This window comes from Lynx rufus, unplaced genomic scaffold (assembly GCF_022079265.1).
Source record: "Lynx rufus isolate CCGP_SWC_20201006 ecotype Redwood Valley unplaced genomic scaffold, mLynRuf1.p SCAF_18, whole genome shotgun sequence".
NCBI lineage: Eukaryota > Metazoa > Chordata > Mammalia > Carnivora > Felidae > Lynx > Lynx rufus.
This window is the reverse complement of record NW_025814832.1, coordinates 30,326,788-30,351,840: the sequence shown is the minus strand read 5'-3', so window position 1 is coordinate 30,351,840 and position 25,053 is coordinate 30,326,788. Positions and strand designations below refer to the sequence as shown.

The 25,053-nt window shown below is 46.8% G+C and overlaps 2 protein-coding genes across 2 annotated transcripts; one reads left to right on the top strand and one right to left on the bottom strand.

Annotated features, from left to right (window-relative positions):
• Positions 1 to 14,277: 14,277 nt before the first annotated feature.
• LOC124512873 (dnaJ homolog subfamily A member 1) lies at positions 14,278 to 15,728 on the bottom strand. The gene has a single exon (XM_047080503.1). It carries the CDS (start codon positions 15,623 to 15,625, stop codon positions 14,432 to 14,434), a length of 1,194 nt encoding a protein of 397 aa, XP_046936459.1. The 5' UTR covers positions 15,626 to 15,728; the 3' UTR covers positions 14,278 to 14,431.
• A 2,737-nt stretch (positions 15,729 to 18,465) lies between these two features.
• On the top strand, positions 18,466 to 24,784 carry LOC124512846 (CMRF35-like molecule 5). Its single transcript, XM_047080450.1, has 4 exons — positions 18,466 to 18,505; positions 20,252 to 20,581; positions 22,049 to 22,175; positions 24,519 to 24,784. Exons 1-4 carry the CDS (start codon positions 18,466 to 18,468, stop codon positions 24,619 to 24,621), a joined length of 600 nt encoding a protein of 199 aa, XP_046936406.1. The 3' UTR covers positions 24,622 to 24,784.
• The last annotated feature ends 269 nt before the right edge of the window (positions 24,785 to 25,053 follow it).

Here is a 25,053-nt window from a genome sequence, read left to right as displayed (position 1 = left end):
ACTAGTATGGAATGATTTTTAAAATACACCCAGTGAAGAAGACAAGGTGTAGAACAAGACGTGCGATTTTTCTATGAGGGAGGGAAAGAATATATGCTGATAAATATGTTTTAGATGCATAGGATTTCTCCAAACCACACACATGCACTGGCTATAGTCTTTACCTTTGGGTAGGGGACTAGGGTAGAAGTCAGAACACACTTTTTTTTATTCTTCATTTTTGTACTTTAAAAACATTTCTCTTCCTAAATATTCACAAATAAATATAAAAGTTGGCGTATCTGCCCAGTGTTTCACTAGCTCCCTCCTGCTGAGCAGATGCCACATGGTGCACAAAGGAAGAGTTCTCCTCTAGGTCAATGGCCACGTTAACTTTGACCCATAGTCATGATCCCAGGGTTGTGGGATTGAGCCCTGAGTCAGACTCCATGCTGGGCATGGAGCCTCCTTAAGATTCTCTCTCTTTGTCCCTCTGCCCTCTTCCTCCTCCTTCTCCTCCTTCTCCTCCTTCTCCTCCTCCTCCTCCTTCTTCTTCTTTTTCTTCTTCTCCTTCTTCTCCTTCTCCTCCTCCTCCTCCTCTTCCCCCTCCTCCTTCTCCCCCTCTTTCTTCTTCTTCTTCTTCTTCTTCTTCTTCTTCTTCTTCTTCTTCTCTTTCTCCTCCTTCTTCTTCCCCTCCCCTCCTCCTCTTCCTCCTCCTCCTCCTTCTTCTTTCTTCTTCTTCTTCTTCTTCTTCTTCTTCTTCTTCTTCTTCTCTGTCTTTCTTGCCTCTTTCTCTTAAAAAAGCAAAAGAATATGCAGATCACGACAAGCTGGATGAGGAGTCACAGCCACCCACATGGGTGGTCAGGTAGGTAGCTCCCTCAACAGCCACACTCCCACTTTGGGGACACGAATCACCCAGGACATTTTAATGAAAGGCCCAGTTTCAATACACCCACACAATGGAAGCAGAGTCACAAAATGCATTGTTTACAGATCCAAGGGAGAGGCATTCAGTGAGCCTGGGGAAAGGCAGTCCCACATCCCAACCACAGAGAGCAGGGGACTGACAGTGGGGTGATGGCCCCTGTGACTTACAAGGGGATTGAGGAAGAGGTCACTGATTTTCCACAGAATCAACTCCAAGTGGTTAATTTAAAGGATTCCCCAGGAAAAGTAAAACAGGAACTTATGGAGGAATTCTAAGCTTGGGTCCTGATCTAAATTTCCAGATTTTGGGTGTGAACAGGGTTGCCATTCTGTAAGATGCCTGGGAGCAACTCAGAAAAACAACAGCTCATTTTTCTCACAAGTTGTTTTACTCCCCCCTTATGGCCATGGAGAATGTGCCCTTTCTCTGATTGATGGACACAAGGTTCTTCTTCAGCTCTGATCCAGCAGTCTGAACAAAGATGGTGCAGCTACTCAAATCAGCATCTGGACACCAGGACTTCACATAGGTCTCCCACCCTGGGCCATAGTGACACTGCATGGTCACTTGCAGATGAAAGTAGAAGGAAGGAAATAATGAAGAAAAGAAAAATATTAATGAAATAGAAAGGAAATATAAAATAGAGACCAAAAAGCCAACAGTTGTTTTTTTAAAGAAACAAAACCCTTAGCAAGATATTAGTGATAAAAGGAGAGGTCTGAATAATTGACACCAGGAATGAAAACAGGTATTTCACACAATATCCTGTGCATATTAAAAACAAGTTAAGATAATAAGGGATAGGATAATAAAGGAAAGCTAAACACGTTTATGCCAATAAGTTTGAAAATTTAGATGGAATAAACAAATTTCTAGCAAAAATAATGTGATATACTAAAATAGGTACAAAAAGCAATAGAAAATCTGAATCATCTTACAACTATTTAAATGAATCAAATCCATTGTTATTAAAGACCACTCACAGGGAGCACCCTCCAGCTCAGTGGGTACAGCATGTGACCCTTGGTCTCTGGTATGTAAATTCAAGCCCTATGTTGGGTGTAGAGCTTACTTAAAACCAACCACCACAACAAAAACATACCTTTCCTAAAGAAGCCTCCAGACCCATACAGCTTCAATGGAGATATCCCTTAAACATTTAAGGAAGAAAGAATGACTATCTTACGTGAAAAATTCCAGACCATATGGGTACCTGGGTGGCTCAGTTGGTTGAGCGTCCGACTTCAGCTCAGGTCACGATCTCGCAGTCCGTGAGTTTGAGCCCCACATCGGGCTCACTTCTGTCAGCCTGTCAGTCTGTCAACGCAGAGCCCACTTCAGATCCTCCGTCCCCTTCTCTCTGCCCTTTTCCAGCTTGCACTCTCTCAAAAATAAACAATTTTTTTTTAAATTCCAGAACATAGAAAAAGAGGATGAAATACCAAATCCATTTATGACACTAGCATACTCTTCATGGCAAAACCTAACAAGGACAGTGCAAAAAAGAAATATAGGCAAAAATCACTCATGAACATAAATACCAAAGTCTGCAACAAAAAAAGTCAGCAAGCTGAATCCAGGGATATATAAGCCAGGAACACATCATGACCAAGTTGGGTTTATCCCAAGAATGCAAAATTGTTTAAACGTGAGGAAATCAGTAAGTATAATATGCCACACTGACAGACTAAAGGAGAAAATCATATGATCATCTCATAGATATGGACAAAAGTATTTGATAGATTTAAGCAGCACTTTGACCATGGAGGCCATTCTGGACCTCAGGAATCCTCACAGCACCCCGACTGTGCTGGGCTCCTTCCCTCTGATACTCGATATGGAACAGAGGGTGGGAACAGCCGCTATGAAGTCCTGGCCCCAAATTCCAGAAAGAGCAGGACACAAGGTACCAGAGGTCCAGGAAGGCATTGGAAGGAATTGGGGTCTCTGGTCCCATGGAAGGAGGTCCCTTTGGCCTATGGGCTGAAACTGGGACCATCACCTTGATCTCTGTGGGCAACAGACTCAGACAATGAGCTGTGCAGAGAAACACGTGCCCAGACAAGCTTGATCCCATCCTGGAGGAGAAGCCAGAAGCCATGAGAGCATCTAAGAGATGGAGAATCTTGGCTTTCTAGCACCCCACTCTCTCTCCACGCCCAACAGACCCCACTCAGGCTGGGATGTGCTGACGGTGGAGGCGACCGGGAAAAGAGGAGTTGCCTTCCCTGAACAAGCCTGTCCTGGCCGAGTCTATCCTTCTTTGCTCCCTCTGGGGAGAGCAGATGGAGACATGTGGAGCTGTGGGTGCTCACTCTTTCTTCCAGTCCTTTCCAGAATCTTGGTGCCCCCCATCCATGCTTGCACGTGCCATTCTGTAAAACACTCATATGTGCACACACACGCTCAAACAAGCACATGTATATGTGTAGTCTCAGGCAAGTTTCCAGACTCCTCTCCATCCATCAGGGAAGGTAGAGAAACAGTGCTGTCTCCTCTGGGGGTGGGTCCCAGGGGCCCAGAACACAGAAGGGGTAGTGCCTATCTGTGTCAACAATCACAGCAAATTCCAACCCCAGGTCAGTGCCAAATCGCTCAATCCCACACTAGTAGATGTCTGAGTCGTCCCACTGGAGATTCTCCAAGGTCATGGTGAATGTGCATTGGCTGTGATTATCCTGGACGGACACTCAGCCCTTCTTCACCAGTTGCTCTGACCCAGTGGGTTTAACAAGGATTTTGCAGGAACTCCAGTCATTCCCGCGACACCACCACTTCCTGTAGGATTCCCATCCCGGATCATATGTATAGTATGCAGTCAGTGTGCCCCCCAGTGTGCCTCTCACCATTCTCTCCAGGCAGGTGGAGAAGTGGCCTAGAAAACAGAAACCCAACATGCAGCTTGTCCTTCCTTGAGCCCAGAGCTGACCCCCATGCTGCTGGGGCTTCTGGCCCTTCCCTGAAGACCAGCCAGGAGCCCCTGCCCTCTGTCTAATCTCCACATCCCGCCTGTCCCTTCAACCCCCGCAGAATCTTTTGTTGTCACCTCTCTCATGAAGTTCTCCTTGGGTCTCCTAACTGCCCAATACAGGGGCCCTCTGCTCACTCCATCCTACTGACCACCGTCCCCTGCCTGCCCTCAAGCAGCACCTCTTCCCAGCAGCACAGAGCGCACGCAGCAGCCACAGGTGTATTTCTGAATCCCAGAGCTGGTGAGACAGCATAGTCCCCTCCCCATCCCAGCTCCTGACATTCTAACCCCCACACACCTACAAACCCTCAGCCTCTGAATTAACACATGGCACAGAACTAAACACACACACACACACACACACACACACACACCAAACACACTCACTCGCACAGGTGATTGCTTGTTTTTGTTGTTGTTGTTATTTTCTTTCTTTCTTTTTTTTTTTTTACCTATACACCTTGTTCTTCTGTGTCTTCATACCTTTGTACAAGCTCTTCCCTCTACCAGAATGTGCTTTCTTCTCTCGTTGGTGGAATCAAACCCTGATATCCGTCCCTCAAGGCCCAGCTCCAACATTGTGTTTTCTGGGGGATTCTCCGGTTCTACAGCCAACTCGGTCACCCCCGAGCCACCAGAGCACTTTGTCCGTGACTCAGTTACTGAGCTTCCAACACTGGATGAAGGTCCGGTCTGTGGCTCATCCAGAGCAGAGACTCAGGCGGCCTGATGGGGGCGGGGTGGGGGAGGGGGCGGTGAGCAACTCGGCAGAGAGCTTGTCACACCCTGGTTTTGCTGCCTGCCTTCCTCCCTGTTGTCTGAGCTCTTCAGAAGAGAGGATCCTGGCTCAAGCTTCAAATCAAGACCAGTTGTGCAGGCTTGAAAATGATGCTGATATCTGAACCCTAGCTGAACTGAGTGGGTCTCAGCTGGGGGTTAAGCTCCTTAAAAATCCCTCAGGAATTCATGCATTTATGTATGTGTGTATATATGTGTGCATGTTTGCATTTATCCATCAGCTATCTATTCATCCATCCAACCATCCATCCATCCATCTGTCCGTCCACCCACTTGTCCATCTACCATCTATTTACCGATCTATCTGCTGGGGGTGACAAACAATGCCTGAAAACAGACACTGCTTGTGCAATTTATTTTTGTTTTCTTTCCCCGACACCTAACTTAGTACCTGCCAGGTAACATAACTTAAAAAAAAAAAATTCTTTTTTGACTGAAACAGTGTCCTGATGAATGAAAGACCCTGGCATTTCCCTCGGGACGGACCTAGTCTGAGTCTCACCCAGGTCCTACAGGTAGTCTGTCCAGAAGCCCCTGCCCATGCACTCATTTTGGAGGGCGGGGAGGAACAGAACCAGGAGCAGCCACATGTCCTGCCCGCCTGGCTTGTGTCCTGATGCTCAGCTGATTGCAGCCGCCCTCTGGGGACTCGAGCTGAGCTTGGAGTCAAACTGCCTTCTATTGTTCTAAATCATTCTTTTTTAGTTTCTCTCACCTACTTCCGTTACTTTATTTTTTCTTCACTGACTTCCTAATTTTATTAATTAGAAGAAAATCAGTGCCTTCTTTGGGAGCATGTGGCTGACGTCATGTGTCTTCCGTGATTTGCGGAAGCAAAGCATCCCACTGTCCAGGGTGCTATTGCAATTGTGCGTGAGGACCTGGGGAGCCAGCTGCCAGCAAACCAGGTGACCCAGTGCAGCAGGGAAGGGACACCAGAACCTCAGGGCCGGGTCCAAGGGCACATCCGGTCCCAGGATGGGCACACGTTGGGTTTGCACATGGGGAAGAATCAGTGCTCAGGGCTCACACCCAGCCTCGCTGGCCATACAGCCCCATCCTGAACCTCCTTCCAGGCAGCCCACCTCAGTGCACCCCAGACCACCCTCCCCCTCCCTTGGTCCTGGTCCAGCCCAGATCCTGACCTGCTGCCACTCTCTCTCAGGGTCCCCCTGAGGTCCGGAGTCCTTCTGAGGCAGAGGTACTATGGGGAGATTATACTTTCCTTTCAGCCCTATTGTGTCCTAGACATTTCCTCCATCACTCTTGGGTGTATTTCCCCTGGGTGTGGGCTGTGGGCCACATCCCAGCCCCAAGCTGCTTATGCTAATGATTCCTACGTGATGTTCCCACAGGTGTCCCCTCCTCTGACTGTCCCCTGCTCCCTTTCCCTCTCCTCTCTGAATCAATTCTTTTGTCTCCTGTTTTTCTTTTATGTTTTCCATGTTTGTGAGTTTGATTCTACTTCTTGGGAGTGTTTGGTTTACTTTTGTGTGTTTACTTTATCTTCCAATCTTTGCATGAAATATTTAGTTTAGAAATTTTATTCCCTGCTTGTGGATGTGTTCAAAACTCTCATTTGTGGTCATGTTTTGGTTTGGTCTGGTCTAGTTTGGTCCTTCCCTTTCACATTACACACCTGCCTCAAATGTCTGATCATTGTTTGTTATCTGATTGTAAGTGAGATTGAGCCAAAACGTAGCTGATTGGGGTTCTTAGTATGTGGGTGCAAAACAGCATGTGAAACAGGTGTGTGGTATTGTGCCAAGGTCTTTGAGCCTTCCAACCCTTTTTGATATACAGGCTATGCTTTCACACGAGAAGCTGAGGGATCTTCTAAGTCCAGAATGAAGATCTCTAGCTGCCTTAGTTTCCCCAAATATTTTATGCAGTTTAAGAGCATCCTGGGGGATGGGACTGTTTGTTTCTGGATTGGGGTACTGGTTGCATGGGTGTGTTTTATTTGTGCAAGTGTATTTATCTTTGCACTTCTGTTGTGTGCACTCTCTGTGTGGATTTTATACTCCAATAAAAAGCTTTTAAATTTTGCTGCGGAAATCTTTCCAAGCCATTACATCTGTACTTATGTAATCCTTAAATAGTTGCTTTAATGTTCCATTGTGATTGTAACATAATTACCTAGTCATGTAGGGATGGTGGCTGAGCCCATTTCCAGCTTTTTGTTCTTGAACATCTATGCTGCAGGCTTCCAGCTCAGGGAAGATGACGTCAACACACTCCACAGACCTCTCCCCAGACTACAGTAAAAGCCCAGACAGAATATGTAGAGCCACTATCTGAGTATTGCGCAGAATGAACCGTAACAGGAATTGGGGAAGGAAACCAGACTAAGTATAGGACCAATCCAGCAGTGAGTTTTCTGATTATATTTCCCACTATATCCTCCTGCCTGAGCGGAAACCTTGCAGCCCACATCCTGAAAGTGCATGCTCAGCAGGGACCCTAAGAGCCCAGGATGAGCAGAAAAAGGAAACCCTAAGGGAAGAGGGGGTCAAATTGCCAGAGTTTTCTTGGTGTTCGTGTTTTCTTTCCCTTCCACGACGTCCCCAGCAAGCAAGCCTCAGGACAGAAGCTGCAATTCCACCTGCAGACGCTGGGGGTCGACAGCTGGAACTCTGAAGGGGGAAGGTCTTTGCTGCCCAGAAGAGCTTGGGCCCCAAGAGGGGGGAGAGAGAGAGGAATACCAGTGCATCTTCTCTCTTTGTTCTTCTGCTGCTTGGCCCTGGATGCAAACCCAGTCACAGGAAGTACACAGCCGACCGGGGAGAGAAAAACCTCAGCTCTCCAAGTTTCCTAGCCAAAGGACGAGGAAAGGAGGAGGTGGCGGTTCTGAAAGCTGGGAGGGAATGGTGGGGAGGATGGAGAAGAGAAAACAGCTGAAGAAAGGGACGTTTGATCTCCCAGGATCGCGCCCCCGTGTGGGCTCCTGATCAGACCCTGGGGAGAATACTGGAGTTTGAGACTTGGTGAAGGCCATCGCCAGTCACAGACTGGCCACTAGATGGCGCACATGGGGCATCTGGGAGCGCCTGCAAGGCTCCAGAAAGCACCTGCAAGGCTCCAGAAAGCTGAACCAGCGCACGCAGGAACCACAGTCCACAGAAGCCACATCAGCACTTTAAGTCCTAACCTCACCAGCTGGACTGCCTGCCATTAAAGAAACGGAAGTCAGAGTGAAAGACCTGTCCCGCGAGGTGATAGCATTGCTTTGCATGTCTGTGGTGGTGGTTCCGTGAAATGATCCGTGTGTTAAACACATAGAACCGAACAGCACCACAAAGTTGTACCGTATGTAAGATTTGAGAAGTAGCAAAAACAGCAAGAAAAACGTTTGAAACTCTTCACTTTAAGCGTATGTGGTTTATTTTATCTTAATTACACCTCAGTCGACCTTGAGAAAGGAAGGGAGGGAAGGAAAATTTGAGGAGAGGCCAATGTTCCCGCTCACCACCCCCGCATAAATTCAGGGCTCACTGGGGTCCCAATCCCAGGAGAAGGCTCACCCCAGCCCTCACACGTGAACACAAACAGAGCTACACAGGCTGAAGGCAGGCCGCCCCAAGATGGGCCACTTTGAGCATGAAGATTGTTCGCAGGTAATGGCAGTCAAGACCCTGCTGTCTGCAGAAAAACTCTGCCCCTCCCTTTACTATATAGAAGAACCTCAATTGAGAGTCTTTGCAGAATAAGAGTTATTACCAGGAATAAATCTTATCTGAGTAACCCAACTACATAACAGGGCAAGCATTTGTGTAGCAAACACTAACTGGTTTTCATTTTCCCACGAAATCCTTTCTTTCCCTTTGAAGTCCCAGACTCCTGCCCCTTCTCCTTAATTCAGGATGACACTTACACCCCACTATGCCCGATTGCCTTGTCTGTGTGGGTTCCCCACACATATACTATTCAGCTGGATTTTCTCCTGTTAATCTGTTTCATGTCAATTCGATTCTTGGTCCAACCAGAAGAACCTTGAAGGGGCCAGGAACACTTCCTCCTCTAGAACGGGATGGGATATCCTTGCTCCTGGACAGCTGGCGTAGTCGGCAGGACTAGCTGGACACCACTCACCCCAGACCCTGCCACAGCTGAGACGTCCCTGGGACATCTGACAGAGAGCTGGCAGAAGGTAAGATTTCTCATCATGTCAGCCTCCTGGAATCACCATCTATAGAGGCTGAGAAAACGAGAGTGAAAAGTCTTTTTTCTCTCTCCATTCAGATGAACAGGAGAAAATATTTGTGGACCTAGTTCCTTGGGCTTAGTGGCTTTGTGGTTCAACCAGTTCAATTTGGCTGAGTGTCCTTTCATTACTGATCCATTTCATCCCAGAAGTGCTCTTTGTTTTCCTCTGTCTATATGATTTCTGATGTTTGTCATCTGTTGCTAAGGGACATCTTGGAAGCCAGAGCTGCAAAATTGGTGGACACAAGTCGAGCACTTAAAAGCTGTTTGAGCTCTTGTCACCTGAAGAGGATTCCCATGATACGATGAGCTGGTCATGGAATGGGGTAGACTGACACTAGGTCACTCACCAGCCTCAAGAAACCTCCATGCGAGCAGGTACACTGTAAACAACACACAGTCCCCAACCCCATGACACATCCCTCCTAGGTGTTATTGTGGCTCCAGGAGGCCCAAGGCTTAGATAAAGCTCTTAGATTTTCCCTTTTGCTTTGTTCTATGCCCTAAGAGTTTGGCTTTATGGCCCGTGAGAATTTTCTCTTTGGTCTTTAAAAAACATTTTTTTGGGGGTGGTTGCCTGGTTGGCTCAGTCGGTTGAGCATCCGACTTCAGCTCAGGTCATGATCTCGCACTTCACAAGTTCAAGCCCCGCGTTGGGCTCTGTGCTGACAGCTCAGAGCCTGGAGCCTACTTAGGATTCTCTCTCTCTCTGTCTGTCTGTCTCTCTCTCTCTCTCTGCCCCTCCCCCACTCGTACTTTGTCTCTCTCTCTCTCAAAAATAAATAAAACATTAAAAAAATTTTTTTAAGTTCATTTACTTAGTTTTGACAGATAACATGAGCAGGAGAGAAGGAGAGAGAGAGAGAGAGAGAGAGAGAGAGAGAGAGAGAGAGAATCCCAAGCAGGCTCCACACTGATAGTGCAGAGCCCGATGCAGGGCTTGAATTCATAAAACCACAAGATCGTGACCTGAGCCGAAACTGAGAGTCAGACGCTTAGCCAACTGAGATACCCAGGCACCCCTCTCTTTGGTCTCCACCATCCAGAGGGAGCATTTACTGGGGTACACCTGGTGACCAGTCAAATAGGCTGGGCGTCTGAATCTCTTTCTCTGTATCAGGCTGTGCCAGCCCTCAGGGGTCAATGTCATGAGAGGTTTCAGCCCATGAGAACCTTTATGTCCCAACCCACATTGCTTGTCAATGCTGGAAAGCCCCATTCCAGAAGCACCGATGTGATGTCACTCATTAGTGGGTCTGTGACCGGAGGCATCTCACGTTTTTGTGGGAGACTGGAGACACCATTTCCACTACCCCATCTTACCTCCTGTGCACTGAAGGCCTTGGCTTTCTTAGTTCAATGTCAGGAGTAAACTTTTGGATCATGGAGACTGCATCACCTCTGCCCTCTTTGGTCACCTCTTGTGACCTGAGTTAAGTCGTGAAAAGTCTTACTGGTTTGAGTTGCTAGGAATAGATACTACCCATTAATGGCCAGATGATGGAGGTTCCTTTAGGATGCGCTCTATTCTGAAAAAATATATATATAATTTATAAAGAACTTTCAATTGTCCTGTTATTATCATGGCTAGCTTTAAGGACTCCCTTGACAAGATGGAAGAAGTTCTACTTTAAGACAAAATAAATGTCCACATACAGTGTAAATTCCCTTTGTTTCTTCCTTTGTTTGTTTTAAGTTCATTGAATTGTTCGCTGTCACTACAGTTATTTTTTTTTTAATTCTGTACATTATTCAGTGCTTATAAGTGGACTCTAAATGCCCTTCACGTATTTCGCCCAGTCCCGCACCCACCTCCCCTCTGGGAACCATCCAATTGTTCTTTGTAATTAAGAGTCTTTGTGATTTTCTGGTTTGTCTCTTTTTGTTGTTGTTGTTGTTCATTGGTTTAGTTTCATTTTCTTAAACTCTGGCTTCATGTGCCTGTCGTAACCTCCCTTTCCCTACTGGATTTATAGAGATCACTCTGGCCTGATCTCTAGGTCCAACGTATCCAGGATGCTCCTATAAATGCTAAAAGCCAGAACGTGAATTTAACAAAAGCACCCGAGACTGGTAATAAGACTTGCTTTGCTCCCATCTTCCAGGGCTCTGTAACAAGGCTCTGTCAGACTAAGGAATTCTTTTTTTTTTTTTTTTTTTACATTTATTTATTTTTGAGAGGCAGAGAGGCACAGCGTGAACAGGGGAAGGGCAGAGAGAGATAGGGAGACACAGAACCAGAAGCAGACCCCAGGCTCCAAGCTCACCACAGAGCCTGACGCGGGGCTCAAACCCACGAACTGTGAGATCATGACCTGAGCCAAAGTCGGACGCTTAACCAACTGAGCCACCCAGGTGCCCTCAGACTAAGGAATTCTTATACAATATGTTTGCAGGTGTATCCTAGACATGCCACATAAAATTCATATCCCCTGGACAGCAGCAGAGCTTTTAAATTATAAAGCCCCTTACCTCTACTGTCAGAAGCTCCCACATAACTTAGAGAGGATTTACAAAGTTATTTGACGATATTTGTAACCTTCCCTTCACAGAGGAAACAAATGACCAAATTTCTCCTAAGCCCTCCTACAAATGGTCAGTTGAAGGCCAATATTGAGGGGCTTATAGAAGCCCCACTTACATTTTGTATCTAGAATAAAAGGCTTTTGTTAAAATGCTTTTGACGGACTTAACAAAGGCGTAAAACTATTGGTTTCCATTTTAGCTAAAATTCTCCCTCATATAGAGAAGCAAATTTAGTTAAAAAGAAGGGGCAGTTGCTTGATATTCAGGCTGTAATCCAGGTCTTGAAGAATTAGGAACAATGGTTCTTATTTTTCAAATCTCTACAAAACCAGAACTACAACTCCAGGAACAAATAAAAGCCCACTTAGCTCCATCTATCTCCAAACCTTGCCTGTTCCTTTCAGAATGCTTGTGAATATTATAAAATATCAAGATGTTGGAGGGAAAATTTTCTGTTATTTTTTTAATTTTTTTAACATTTATTTATTTTTGAGACAGAGAGAGACAGAGCATGAACGGGGGAGGGTCAGAGAGAGAGGGAGACACAGAATCTGAAACAGGCTCCAGGCTCTGAGCGGTCAGCACAGAGCCCGACACGGGGCTCAAACTCACGGACCACGAGATCATGACATGAGCCGAAGTCGGATGCTTAACCGACTGAGCCACCCAGGCCCCCCTCTGTTATTTTTTTTTAAAGGTAAATTTTAAACGGCAATTACCCTGAAATTCTAGAAAAAAATTTATATTCTTTTTAAAATATTTATTTTTGGGAAAGTGCATGCAGAAGATGGGCAGAGAGATGGGGACAGAGGATCGGAAGCAGGCTCTGCACTGATAGTCTGACGGCAGAGAGCCCCATGCCGGGCTCGAACTCACAAACCAGGAGATCATGACCTGAGCTGAAGTTGGACACTCAGCTGACTGAGCCACCCAGGGGTCCCCCAAATTTTTATATTCTTCCTATCTCCCATGAAAGTATAAATCTTACCATGTCTTTGAAATGTAAACACAGCCCACAATCTCCTGAGGATGAAGAACAAGAAAAAATAAAGAGGGAAAGTGGCCCTTTTAAAATACAAACTGTTGGCAGGACTCATGTGCCCAAACTCCAGCCCCTCTGATGTCAGGCAGAGAGGCTCCAAGGATCCTCCCTGGAGAAAAGTGAGACCCTTGCTCTGTGCTTTTGTGATACAAATTCTCTACCCCCGTTTTCACTAAGATCTAAGGGCCATTTTTTGACATGTGAACTTTAGGGAAAAGTTTTTCACTAAAACAAAACAAAAAAATAGAGGGAAGGTATTTATTTATTTTATTTTTTAAATTTTTTTTCAACGTTTTTTATTTATTTTTGGGACAGAGACAGAGCATGAACGGGGGAGGGGCAGAGAGAGAGGGAGACACAGAATCGGAAACAGGCTCCGAGCCATCAGCCCAGAGCCTAACGCGGGGCTTGAACTCACGGACTGCGAGATCGTGACCTGGCTGAAGTTGGACGCTTAACCCACTGCGCCACCCAGGCGCCCCAGAGGGAAGGTATTTAAAAATTAGGCCTGTCATGTCCTCTCCACAAGGATTAGTAGAAACAAAATTAAGATTTTGTTTGCATCTTGTCTGTGTAGTGTGTGTGTGTGTGTGTGTGTGTGTGTGTCCATGTGTGTTGTAAATGTGAGATATTTTCTCTACCTCTGGGCGGTACTGTTAAAATTAATTTGCAGAAGAACTCTATTTAGTTAGTTTGAAGGCAAGCACTCATAAGGATTGGGCATTCTAAAACTCAGAAAGGTAAAAACTCGCCCAAACGTGTTTCAAATTCACATGATCTGGGAACATATTTGGTAGTAAAGCTAATTTAAGGTTGATTTACTTAAAATAGATATGTCTGTAGATTTCTCAGGTTTAAATATAAAACTTCTATTCTGCTTCTATTTACTAAAAGTCAAGTGAGGTTGTGGTATGGCTATTGCAAACTTGATCAGGAGAAAAAGAAACCTTAGAATAATCGGTGTTTTTGCCATATGCCTCATGAAGCTTAGGTGTGGTCTGAGCATAATTGTTAAAAACAAGTTAAATTGTATAGCCATAAATATGGTAAAATAAAGAACATCAGTTTATCCACTTTTGTCTTATTATAGCAAAATTAAAGATGTATTTCAGCCTGTTAGTAAATAGATTTCATGTTTTATGAAAAGATGAAAAAAATCACTTGTTTCTAAAAATTATAAAATATATTCATAAATTTGCCCATCTAAAGGATTCTTGTGTAACCAAGTTACAGTTGCTTACTACTTAGTTTTCACTAGAAATTAAGAATTCTAATAAATTCTAATAAAGAATAAAGAATTCTAATAAATGTGGGATGCCTGGGTGGCTCAGTCTGTTAAGCATTCGACTCTTGATTTCAACTGAGGTCGTGATCTCCCAGTTTTGTGACTTTGAGCCCCGCATCAGTCTCTCTCTCTCTCTCTGTCTCTCTCTGCCCCCCCACTTGTGCTGTCTCTGTCTCTCTTACAGTAAAAATAAAAATCTTAAAAAAAAAGAATTCTAATAAATGTAATTAAGACTAATGGACATAATAAAGGAAACAACTCTGTATATGAAGGAAGTAAGATATGTGTTTTTGGTAAGAAAAAGTATGAAGAATGAAAAGACACATTTGTTGAGGGAAAAGAAAATAATTTTGTCTACAGAGAGACCAGCTATTTCAAGAGGAAACATTTAGGGCAAAATCTGAATGCAAAAAAAAAAAGGAAGTTCTAGAAGGTTAACGAAGACAGAATCTTTGGAAAGAACTTTTATATGCAGCCAATACTGGCTAAGATTATGATAAATTTAAAGAAGTAAATGAGTTTTGTTTTTTTTTTTGAGCTTTTATATTTTTTATTCTTCATTTAACTTTTAAAACACTACTATAGTTGAATATTAAAACAAAAACAATAATAGCAAGTAGTGAGCTATGATTATAGTCCTTCATTCGTTCACTACTGCATATAAAATGCCAGCAGTGTTCTTCACTGGCCCCATTAAGAGGTCTGACACTGAACACCTCCCCTAGGGTGATGTTCATCATCCTCATACGCTTCTCCATTGTAATGGCGCCTTCTTTCCTGATTTGGATCAAAGTCCACCAGTTCTACCTGGTCCATTTCATCAGTCTCTTCTACTTCCTTCCTCTCAGGTAGGAGCTTTTCCAGCAAAGACAGTTTATCAGGAGAGAGAAAGCCATTCTCAGGGAAGTTTACCTTAAATTCGATGATTAGGCGACCCTTTTCGTATGGTCTACGATAAATTGGCATGCCTTCATTCAGCACACACTTGATATCTCCATGCTTGACAATCTGACCTGGATGAGAGGTAATGACAATGGTTCTGTTGTCTAGAGTAGATATTGGCTTTTGAAAGCCGCACAGTGCTTCAACCAGCTGTATGTCCATACACATGAAAAGATCCTCTCCTCGCCTAGTAAAAACAGCATGGTCCTTCTGATCTAAAACAATGATAATATCTCCTGGTTCCAGTCCAGGTTCTTGGTCTCCTTCACCATGGAATGTTATCTTCTGGCCATCTTTCATGCCTTTGTCAATATGAACTTCTAGAATCTTCTTTTCTCGAACTATCTTCCTTCCGTTGCAGCTTTTACATCTATCTTTAGGACTGATTCGTTCCCCATGGCCCTGGCACTCCATGCACACAGATTGAATTTGCTGAACCATTCCAGGTCCTATCTGATGAATTCTTATTTGCATTCCAGTACCTCGGCAATTGGGACAACATTCTACCGCTCCTTTCTTACCACCTCGGCCTTCACATTTGTCGCAAATCACATTCTTTTGCAGAGCTAGTTTTCTTGTTGCACCATTATATAAATCTTCTAAGGTTACAGAGAGCTGATGCACAACATTTTTACCTCTCCTCTCTCTCTGCATCCTTCCTCCTCCTCCAAAAAACATATCAAAGATGTCCATGGGGGAGCCAAAACCACCACCTGCTCCACCTTCTTTAATTGCCTGTTCTCCTCCTTTGTCATATAATTCCCTTTTCTTCGCATCAGAGAGCACTTCATAAGCTTGAGAAATCTGTTTAAACTTCTCTCCTTCATTTGGATTCTTGTCAGGGTGGTACTTCAAAGCCAATTTCCTGTAAGCCTTTTTCAATTCTTCCTGGGTGGCATTGGGTTTGACCCCCAAAACATCATAGTAAGTAGTTTCTTTCACCATTTTCTACAGCCGGTGAGGGGGCCGAGGCCGTTGTGGGGGAGCGGGAAGGAGCGCGTTGCTGGGCGCAGCTCGGGCAGCCGCCGCTCCTCCGCTTTTCAGCAAGCGTTCTGGAAAGTTCCCTGTTTTTTTTTTTTCAACGTTTATTTATTTTTGGGACAGAGAGAGACAGAGCATGAACAGGGGAGGGGCAGAGAGAGAGGGAGGCACAGAATCGGAAACAAGCTCCAGGCTCTGAGCCATCAGCCCAGAGCCCGACGCGGGGCTCGAACTCACGGACCGCGAGATCGTGACCTGGCTGAAGTCGGACGCTTAACCGACTGCGCCACCCAGGCGCCCCAAGAAGTAAATGAGTTTTAACACAAAAAGCACACGGGTGAAAAGTTTTTGTTTCCTCTTTTTAAAAGTACAGAGTTTTCTTCAGCTATTAGACTCTCTCCCTAAGAAATTGCAGGCAAAACTTTTTCTTCATATTTTAAATTATCTGCCTAAAAATCCATGATTGTGCTTACCAAAATAATCCCTATGTTTATCAGTTTTCAATTACATAAGAAAACGGAGTCTTAATATTCAAGGTGTTAAATTTTGCTCACAACTATGTAACCTTCTGTATTTGCCTTGAATATTTTTAAATTTTTTTTTAAGTTCATTTTTACTTCTTTTGAGAGAGAAAGAGAGAGAACAAGCAGCTTAGGAGCAGAGAAAGAGGGAGACAGAATCCAAGCAGGCTCCCTACTGTCAGCACAGAGCTTGACAACGTGGGGCTTGAACTCGTGAACCATGACATCATGACCTGAGCCAAAGTCGGACACTTAACTGAGCCACCCAGGCACCCCTAACAAAGCAGGTTTTAAGGAGTCAATGCAATTTTTGTTGTACTTATGGAAATAGGCCAAGTTTTATGGGAAATGACTTATTTTGCAAACAAGTTAGTGTTAATTTCATTATCTTTGGTCAAAGAAGTGATTATAGAGAGAAAATATTGTTTCAATAACACATCTTCATACATTTTAGATTTTATTATTACTCATTATATACTGGATTAGGTCCTGATTTCTTCTAGTGCCTTCCACCACCAGGCTACAACATTCCAAACTGACATTCTGAGTTTTCTCCCACCTTTCTTTTTTTAAAAATTTTTTTAACGTTTATTTATTTTTGAGACAGAGAGAGACAGAGCATGAACGGGGGGAGGGAGAGAGAGAGAGGGAGACACAGAATCAGAAACAGGCTCCAGGCTCCGAGCCATCAGTCCAGAGCCTGACACGGGGCTCGAACTCACGGACCGTGAGATCGTGACCTGGCTGAAGTCGGACGCTTAACCAACTGCACCACCCAGGCGCCCCTTTCTCCCACCTTTCTGACTTGGAATCCTTTGAGAACTAAAACTGCCCTTCCCCTGAAGTTCTGCTAAATGTAAACCACTTACCTAAACCTAGAGAAATCCACAAGAACTCATAACCTACACAATCTTTGTGCCTATCGCTCAGCAGGCCAAGCAGAGATCACCAGAGACATTTGAACTACAAACCCAGGGGACCTGTCTGACTGCACAGCCTGCCCTCACTCTATCTGAGATGCTTCGAGTCCAACATCTAGAAGTCTGCTCCACTGGCTGCCCTCACAACTCGGAAACTGGCTGAACGTTTGATCCAGTCATGAACCATTGGGTTCCTCTTGTTTCCATAGAAAAGCCTCTTGTTTCTTACCTGATTACTTGGACCACAGGCCTAACGTTGTGAATCCACCCGCATCACTGCCTTCTGGAATGAGTTTGCCTAAACTGACCTATCATCTGGATGAATAGACCAGTTCAGTTGGAAGAAACACGTACCAGCTGAACTGTTAATGTGTGCAACTGCAGAGAAGCTTACATTTAAATTTGCTCTGAGTAACCCATCTCTCTGGCAGGACTGACATTTGTGCACCAAACATTTACTGGTTCCTTCCCTTTGAAATCTCAGTCCCCTACCCCCTTCTGCTTAATTCGGGATAACATTTGTATCTCTTTTGCCTGACTGCCATGTCTGTGTGGACTCCCTGCACATATGCTATTAGATTTGATTTTCTCTTGTTAATCTGTCTCATGTCAATTTGAGTCTTAGTCCAGCCAGAAGGACCTTGAGGGGGACAGGCACTCTTGCTCTCCTTCCCTCCTGGGGCTGGCCTGCCACGCCCTCTCCTACTCCTCTGGCAAAGCCCTGGACTGCTCCACCTCCAAGCCCCCCACCCCTGCAAGACCTTCTGAGGGTGGCAGGTGGCAGGGAGAAGACCCCATGGCCTTTGTCTATGGAAGACTAGAGTGGTGGAGGCAGGTGAGAGGGATCCCTGGGCTCAGGGACCATGTGTTGGGACAGATTGACTTTAGGGGTAAAGATGACAAGAAATGGCATTTGGAGCACATCTGAGCTGCTAACAGGGTGGACAGCTGTACAAAGGGGCCAATACCACTGAAGTGGAGAACTAGGCTGGAAGATGGGGGGGGGCAGGAAGTAGGTGTGCACAGAATGGATGTGGTGCTACAGAGTGGCAGGGGCAGGGACCCTCCCTGGAGAGAAGGTCTTCAGAGTCAGACTCCAGGGGATGCTGAGTTGAGGGGCTAGAGCAAGGGAGGGGACACCTCATCAGGTCAGCTATACGCTCCCAACCGACGGCACTGCTCTTTAACTACTTAACAAAATAAGGAAGTAACTGAAGAAAAAATTGAGGGGAAGTAGATGAGAGAAACTATAAAAGAATAATTTAGAAGAAGAGAAGGTAGGTTGCATCTGTGCTCAGTTCAAGTCTCTGGAAGGCAGCTGGCATTTGCTGAGCACCAGGGAGACAAGCCAGGCAAGCAGGACATGTGGCTGCTCCCGGTTCTGTTCCTTCTCGTCGTCCAAGGTGAGTGGGGCAGGGGCTTCAGAACCAAGTACCTGGAGGACCTGGGTGAGACTTAGACAGGGGCTTTCCTGGAGAAAATGGCAGGGCCTTTCATTCATCAAGATACTTTTTCATTGAAAAGATAAGAAAAAAATTTTTTTGAAATCTAACTTCTTTTTTTTTAACGTTTATTTATTTTTGAGAAAGAGACAGAGAGAGACAGGGCATGAGCAGGGGAGGAAAAGAGAGAGAGGGAGACACAGAATCCAAAGCAGGCTCCAGGCTCTGAGCTGTCAGCACAAAGCCCCACATGGGGCTCTAACCCACGAACTGCGAGATCACGACCTGAGTCGAAGTCGGATGCTTAACTGACTGAGCCACCAGGTGCCCCTAAAAAATTTGTTTTAAGTTTTGTTACCTGAGAGGTACTAAGTTAGGTGTTGGGGAATGAAAAGAAAAATAAATAACGTAGATGGTGTCTGTTTCTAGGGCACTGTTTGTCAACCCTGGCAGATAGTTTCATAGATGTTAGACGGATGGATGGATGGATGGATGGAAGGAAGGAAGGCAGGAAGGAAGCATGGATGGATGGACGCATGGATGGACAGATACATACATGCACTCATATATGCACATATACATAAATAATTGCTGAGGAACTTTTAAGGAGCACAGATGATTAGGTTCCAGCTGAGACCCGCTCAGTCAAGGTGGGATTCAGACATCAGGATCATTTAAAAGCCTAAACAACTGGTCTTAACTTGTAGCTCGAGCTGGGAACCTCTCTCCTGAAGAACTCAGACTACAGCGAGGAAGACAGACAGCAAAACCAGGGTGTGACAGGCTCTCTGGAGAGTTCTTCAACCCCACACATCAGCCTGCCTGAGTCCCTGCTCTAGATGGTCCAAAGACAAGACTGTTGGCCAGTGTCATTAGCTCAACAAGCAAGACACTCTGAGTGTGTCACCTGGGAGGGAAGATCAGAGATGAGAAGGTGACTCTTTGTGGGCTGGGTGTCAAATCCTTGGATGCAGCTGGTGCTTGAGGCTCAGAGGAGACAGTAGCTAGTGCAGGACCATTTGGCTGTCCCAGCTCTGTTCCTTCTCATCCTCCAGAACCACAGGGCTTGGGGTAGGATGCAGAGAGTGACTCTTCTAGGCAGGAGGTTATCATGAGAAATAAAATGACCCCATTTACTCATCCACTGATGTTATAGAAACATGGAAGTACAAGGTATGTAGGTAAAAAAAACAAGCAATCACCTGTGCGAGTGAGTGAGCGTGTTTGGTGTGTGTGTGTGTGTGTGTGTGTGTGTGTGTGTGTATGTGTGTGTGTGTTTAGTTCATGTCAGTTTGGAGGCTGAGGGTTTATAGGTGTGTGGGGGTTAGAGTGTCAGGGGCATGGATGGGGAGGGGGCCACGCTGTCTCACCAGCTCTGGGATTCAGAAATACACCTGTGGCTGCAGTGTGCGCTCTGTGCTACCTGGAAGAGGTGCTGCTTGAGGGAGGGCAGGGGACGGTGGTCAGTAGGATGGCAAGTGAGTGGAAGCCGCTATATTGGGCAGTTAGGAGACCCAAGGAGGATGCCCAAGAGGGGTGACAGCAAAAGAAATTCTGCGGGAGATGAATGGACAGGAGGGATGTGGTGATTAGACAGAGGGCAGAGGTTCCTGGCTGGTATTCAGGGCAGGGCCAGAAGCTGCAGCAGCGCCTGGGTCAACTCTGGGCCAAGGGAGGACAAGGTGCATGTTGGTTTCTGTTTTCCAGGCCACTTCCGCACCTGCTTGGAGAGAATGGTGAGAGGCAGAGAGGGGGGCACTCTGACCACATCCTGTGAGTATAGCCCAGGATGGGAATCCTACAGGAAGTGGTGGTGTCGCGGGAAGAATTGGAATTCCTGCAAAATCCTTGTTAAGACCACTGGGTCAGAGAAACTGGTGAAGAAGGGCAGAGCGTCCATCCAGGAAAATCGTAGCCGACGCATATTCACCGTGACCTTGGAGGATCTCCGTCGGGAAGACGCAGACACCTACTGGTGTGGGATTGAGCGAACCGGCAATGACCTGGGGTACAAATTTTCCATTGTTGTCGACCCAGGTAAGTACTACCCCTCCTGTGCTCTGGGGCCCTGGGACCCACCCCCAGAGGAGTCAGGACTGTTTCTTTGACTTTCCAGGTAGATGGAGAGGAGTCTCAAAACTCTCCTGAGGCTATACGTGTGTGTGTGTGTGTGCTTATGTGAGCGTGTGTGTGCATATGCAAGGGTGTATGGGGGGCGCCAAGAGTCTGAGAAAGACCGGAAGAAAGAGTGAGCCCCCACAACTCCACATGTCTCCATCTGTTCTCCCCAGAGGGAGCAGAGAAGGACAGACTTGAACAGGACGAGCTTGTCCAGGGAAGACAGCTCCTCTTTTCCTGGTCACATCCCATCCTGCGTGGGGCATCATCAGGCATACAGAGAGGAGTGGGGAGCCAGAAAGCCATGATCCTGAAGGTCTTACCTACAGGACAAGAGACCCTCCCCCTGTGCCCTCTTTTTCCCCCTCCCCCTTCTGGCAACGTCAGCACAAAGGAGTAAGCACGGGACTGTGCACCCAGTTCTGGGAGAAGGGAAGGTAGGTTCCACCATGGTGCGGGCACCCTCTCTTCTGGCTGCTTCTATCCTTGGAGGGGACCCTGGGCTCCCCTGCAGCTGCCCCAGAAGCACTATGGCCTCCCTGGAGACAGGCCTGGAAGGAGAGTCAGGCTATAGCCCCCGCCCCACTGCTCCACCTCTGGACCCCTGCATCTTGTCTCCAACACACAGACATACAGGCACTAGGTAGGTAATGCATCTGCTACTCAACACTCCATTTCTAGAGAGACAAAAGTCTCTTAAAACTTAGCATATGCACATATGGTATGCGAATGTGTGGAGTGTGGAGGTATGCTTGTGTAGAATGTTCCAGAAATTAACTGAAAAAGACAAAAGTAGGGAGATGTGTGCACGAGTGGAGGAGGAGTTGGTGCCAGAGAATTGGAGTCTGGACCCTTGACCCAGATGACCTTCCCCGGGAAGGCCTGGAGAAGTAAGAAAGCAAGCCCTGGGGAGGCAGGAAGGACCGCAGGGGGGAAGCAGGGGCTGCAGGCACTCGGCAGTCCCAGGAGACAGGGGACCCTGGGCCTGCCAGCTCGTGGGTCACATCGCTTCAGGGCAGCTGGCACAGAGCCTGCTTCAGGCCAGGCTGAGACTCAGAAAGGAGCCTGCCTGGCTGATTTAAGGCTCCAGGGATTGGGAACATGGTTCTGACATGCTCAGCTGTGCCCAGCAGGACACTGAGATGAAACTGAATGGGAATTGCCCACATAACCAGCAACCCCAATATCTCACATGGTGGTAAACTGGTGATTCTCTGCAAATCAGTAATCGTTTGTTTGGAATAATGCCAAAAATATGCAAGAGAAAACCAACGTGGCTGAGCAGTGGCACTAAGACAGAAAGGTTCTGCACCCCTGGGGGTGGGGTGTGGAGACCATGGGAGCCACCTGTGACACTCACAACCATGCTCTGCTCTGTGTGTTTAGCCCCTGATCCAACAGACTCTCCCAAGCCTGTAGCAAGAACAAGGCTGCCCAGTTGGACTTCCTCTCGTCCACTTCCCCAGGGCATCAACAGCAGCCAGCCCATGGATTTGAATAGCCCGCTAACCAGGTGAGCAGAGCTGGACCCACAGACCTTTCCCACTGTTGCCTTGGGACAGCTCTCCTCGGGACACTCTCACAGGGACCCCCATTGGCCCCTCTGATGTTTCCTCTGCTGGGGAGAAACAGCAAGGTCTGCGCTGGGCCCCCTCTTTGTTCCTCTGAGTCCTTAAAGAGCTCCCCCTCCCCACAAGAAACCTAGGCAAAGTTGTTCAGCTGGGCTGCAGGAGAGAAGCTTCTGGTCTCCTTCTGACCTGCCTCCCAACCCCCAAGCAGCCAAAACAGGCACAGGTGTTTTCAGCCTCAAGTTGCCAGAAGGGAAGGGCTCTGGATTAGCTCCCTGTGGCTGCTGGAGCAAATCACCACCACCCTGGTGGCTGAAGGCAAAACGATGTTATGATCTTAAAGTTCTGGAGACAAGATCTGGGATGAGGCTCACTGGGCTAAACTCAAGGTGCTGGCAGGGCTGGCTCCTCCTGGAGGCTCTGAGGGAGAAGTGCTTCCTTGTCTTTTCCAGCTTCTGGAGGCTGCTGCACCCCTGGCTCGTGGTCTCTTCCATCAACCAGCAGGGGTGGTTGAGTCTTTCTCACCCTCATTACTCTGACACTGGCTCTCCTGTGTGCTTTCATTTATAAAGACACTGGCAATTCCATAGGGTTCATCCAGATGTCTCAGGATCACCTCCCCATCTCAGGGTCAGCTGGTTGGCAATCTTAAATCCATCTGCATCATTAATTCTCTTGCGCCAAGGAATCTAATACATTCAGAGGTCTGGGGATTAAGACATCTTTGAGGAGGAGTCATTCTGCCCACTGTCAAGGGCAGGTCCTTGTTCCATGGATCCAGCCCTCCCCTCCCAAGTGCTTGGGAAATGCTGGGAAGGAGTAGGAATTGGCATTCCTGCTTTCTCACATTCCCAACATGGTCAGTCGACAGGCTGGGCCATCAATCTGAAACCCACCCCCTCCACAGGCATCCAAAGAACAATCAATTAACTCTTTCTTCAAAGGGCAAACACCCTGCCCCAGTTTCACCCATCCGAGTTCAGGGTGAAGGTGCGTTTCCTCCCAGAAGCCCCCTTCACCGCCTCCCTTCTGGTACAGTCTCTCTTCCTTCCCTTCTCAAGGATCCTATTCCTTGGAGCTGCCCTGCTGGACAGTGTGTTTGGTCATGTGTGCAGCCAGGCACCTGGTTCATGCTTCACGATTGGCCTCTGTCCTGCTCGTGACTATTTAAAGACCAGTTGTTCTGTGGAGTCCAGAGAGGAGGATGCGAAACTTTTAGGGGACTGAGGGGCCCAGGAGGAAGCCTGCAGGTGGAGAGATGGGATGGCAGCTCCACAGGAAGTGGGGCATGGGAAAAGAACACAGTGGGTTCAAGGATAATTTAGGAAGTACAAAGCATCGTGTCTTCTCTCTCAAGAGAACCCCCTGTGAAATGAACATGACAAATCTTGCTCAAGGCAAGTGGAAGGAGAGAACAAGGCCAGCCTGCAGGGGGTCCTGGCACTGCTTGTGGGGGAGGGGATGAGGCAGAGGTTAAGGGGGACAGATTCTGGATACTGATGGGGGACTACCAGGGGGACATATGTGTGCAAGGGCCCAATGGTGCATAGACCATGTGTCCATGTACAGGGTGCATGTGATAGTGCACCTGCTATGCTCTACCACGTGGGGGTCAGAGTGGGGAGAGATCCCTCCCAGGAGAAGCCAGAAGGTTAACAGTTAGGTTATATGGGTGGGGTATAGGTGAAAGTGGAGAGGTAGGGCCTAGGGCAGCCCCTGAAGAAGAGAGGTTCACTCCTGTCACCATATTCTCTGCTCAGGGCCCTGCTACACAATCTTCACTTTGTGCTCTCTTTTTTTAAAAAAATTTTTAATGTTTATTTTTGAGAGAGAGAGAGAGGCAGAGCATGAGTGGGGAGGGGCAAAAAGAGAGGGAGACACAGAACCCGAAGCAAACTCCAGGCTCTGAGCTGTCAGCACGGACCCCGATACAGGGCTCAAACCCACAGACTGCGAGATCATGACCTGAGCCAAAGTCGGATAATTAACCAACTGAGCCACCAAGGTGCCCCTTCACTTTGTGCTCTTGAACTTGGTGAAGGTTCCCCTGCTTGGAGACCTGCTGTTACTATGATGTGGTTGAGCAGAAGTCAGGGGGACTCAGGGGGAGATAAGTCACCCTGTGCAGGAGAACCACAGCTTCCGCCCCATGGACATCCCTACACCCTCTGGCATCTGATCAGGGAAGGGACAGTGATTGCAGTTCCAAGAGAGATGAGGGTTCCTGTTAGGTGAGGACTCCTCTTGTCCTTAGGAATAAACTCTATTTCCCTCACTGCCCTGCACAGATCAGCGACCCTGGCCATCAATGGAGCAGCAGAGAATCTTCCTGTGTGGATCCTCCTGGTACCTCCTTTCCTTGCCACCCTTGAGTGGCTCTGCCAAGGATAAATAACTATTACATCGTTCAGGACTCTGGCCAATGATGGGTTTTCCAATTCCAGACCAACAAGTAAGCATAACACCTCAATTAAACCAAAAGCTTGAGATTGTGTCCACGTAGACAAATACCCCTGATGGGCCAGCTGCACACAAGTCCGCCAATTCCACCTTCTGCTGCATTAGTACCTTCCAGAGAAAGAATTGCCTGAGTGTAAAAGATTGAAGGCAGGGTTGGACCATCACCCAACCCACATCTCATCTGTTTGCACTATATATTTCCTATTAAAATCTATGGCTTGCTGCGCTATTTTGAGATTTTTTGTTGTTGGGAAACGACTTCAATGTTTTATATGTGAGAGGATGACCCTTTCATTCTAGGCAGTGTGAATTTAGATTACTCTAAATCCAATGTAGATTTAGATTGTTTCCAGCAACAGGGAG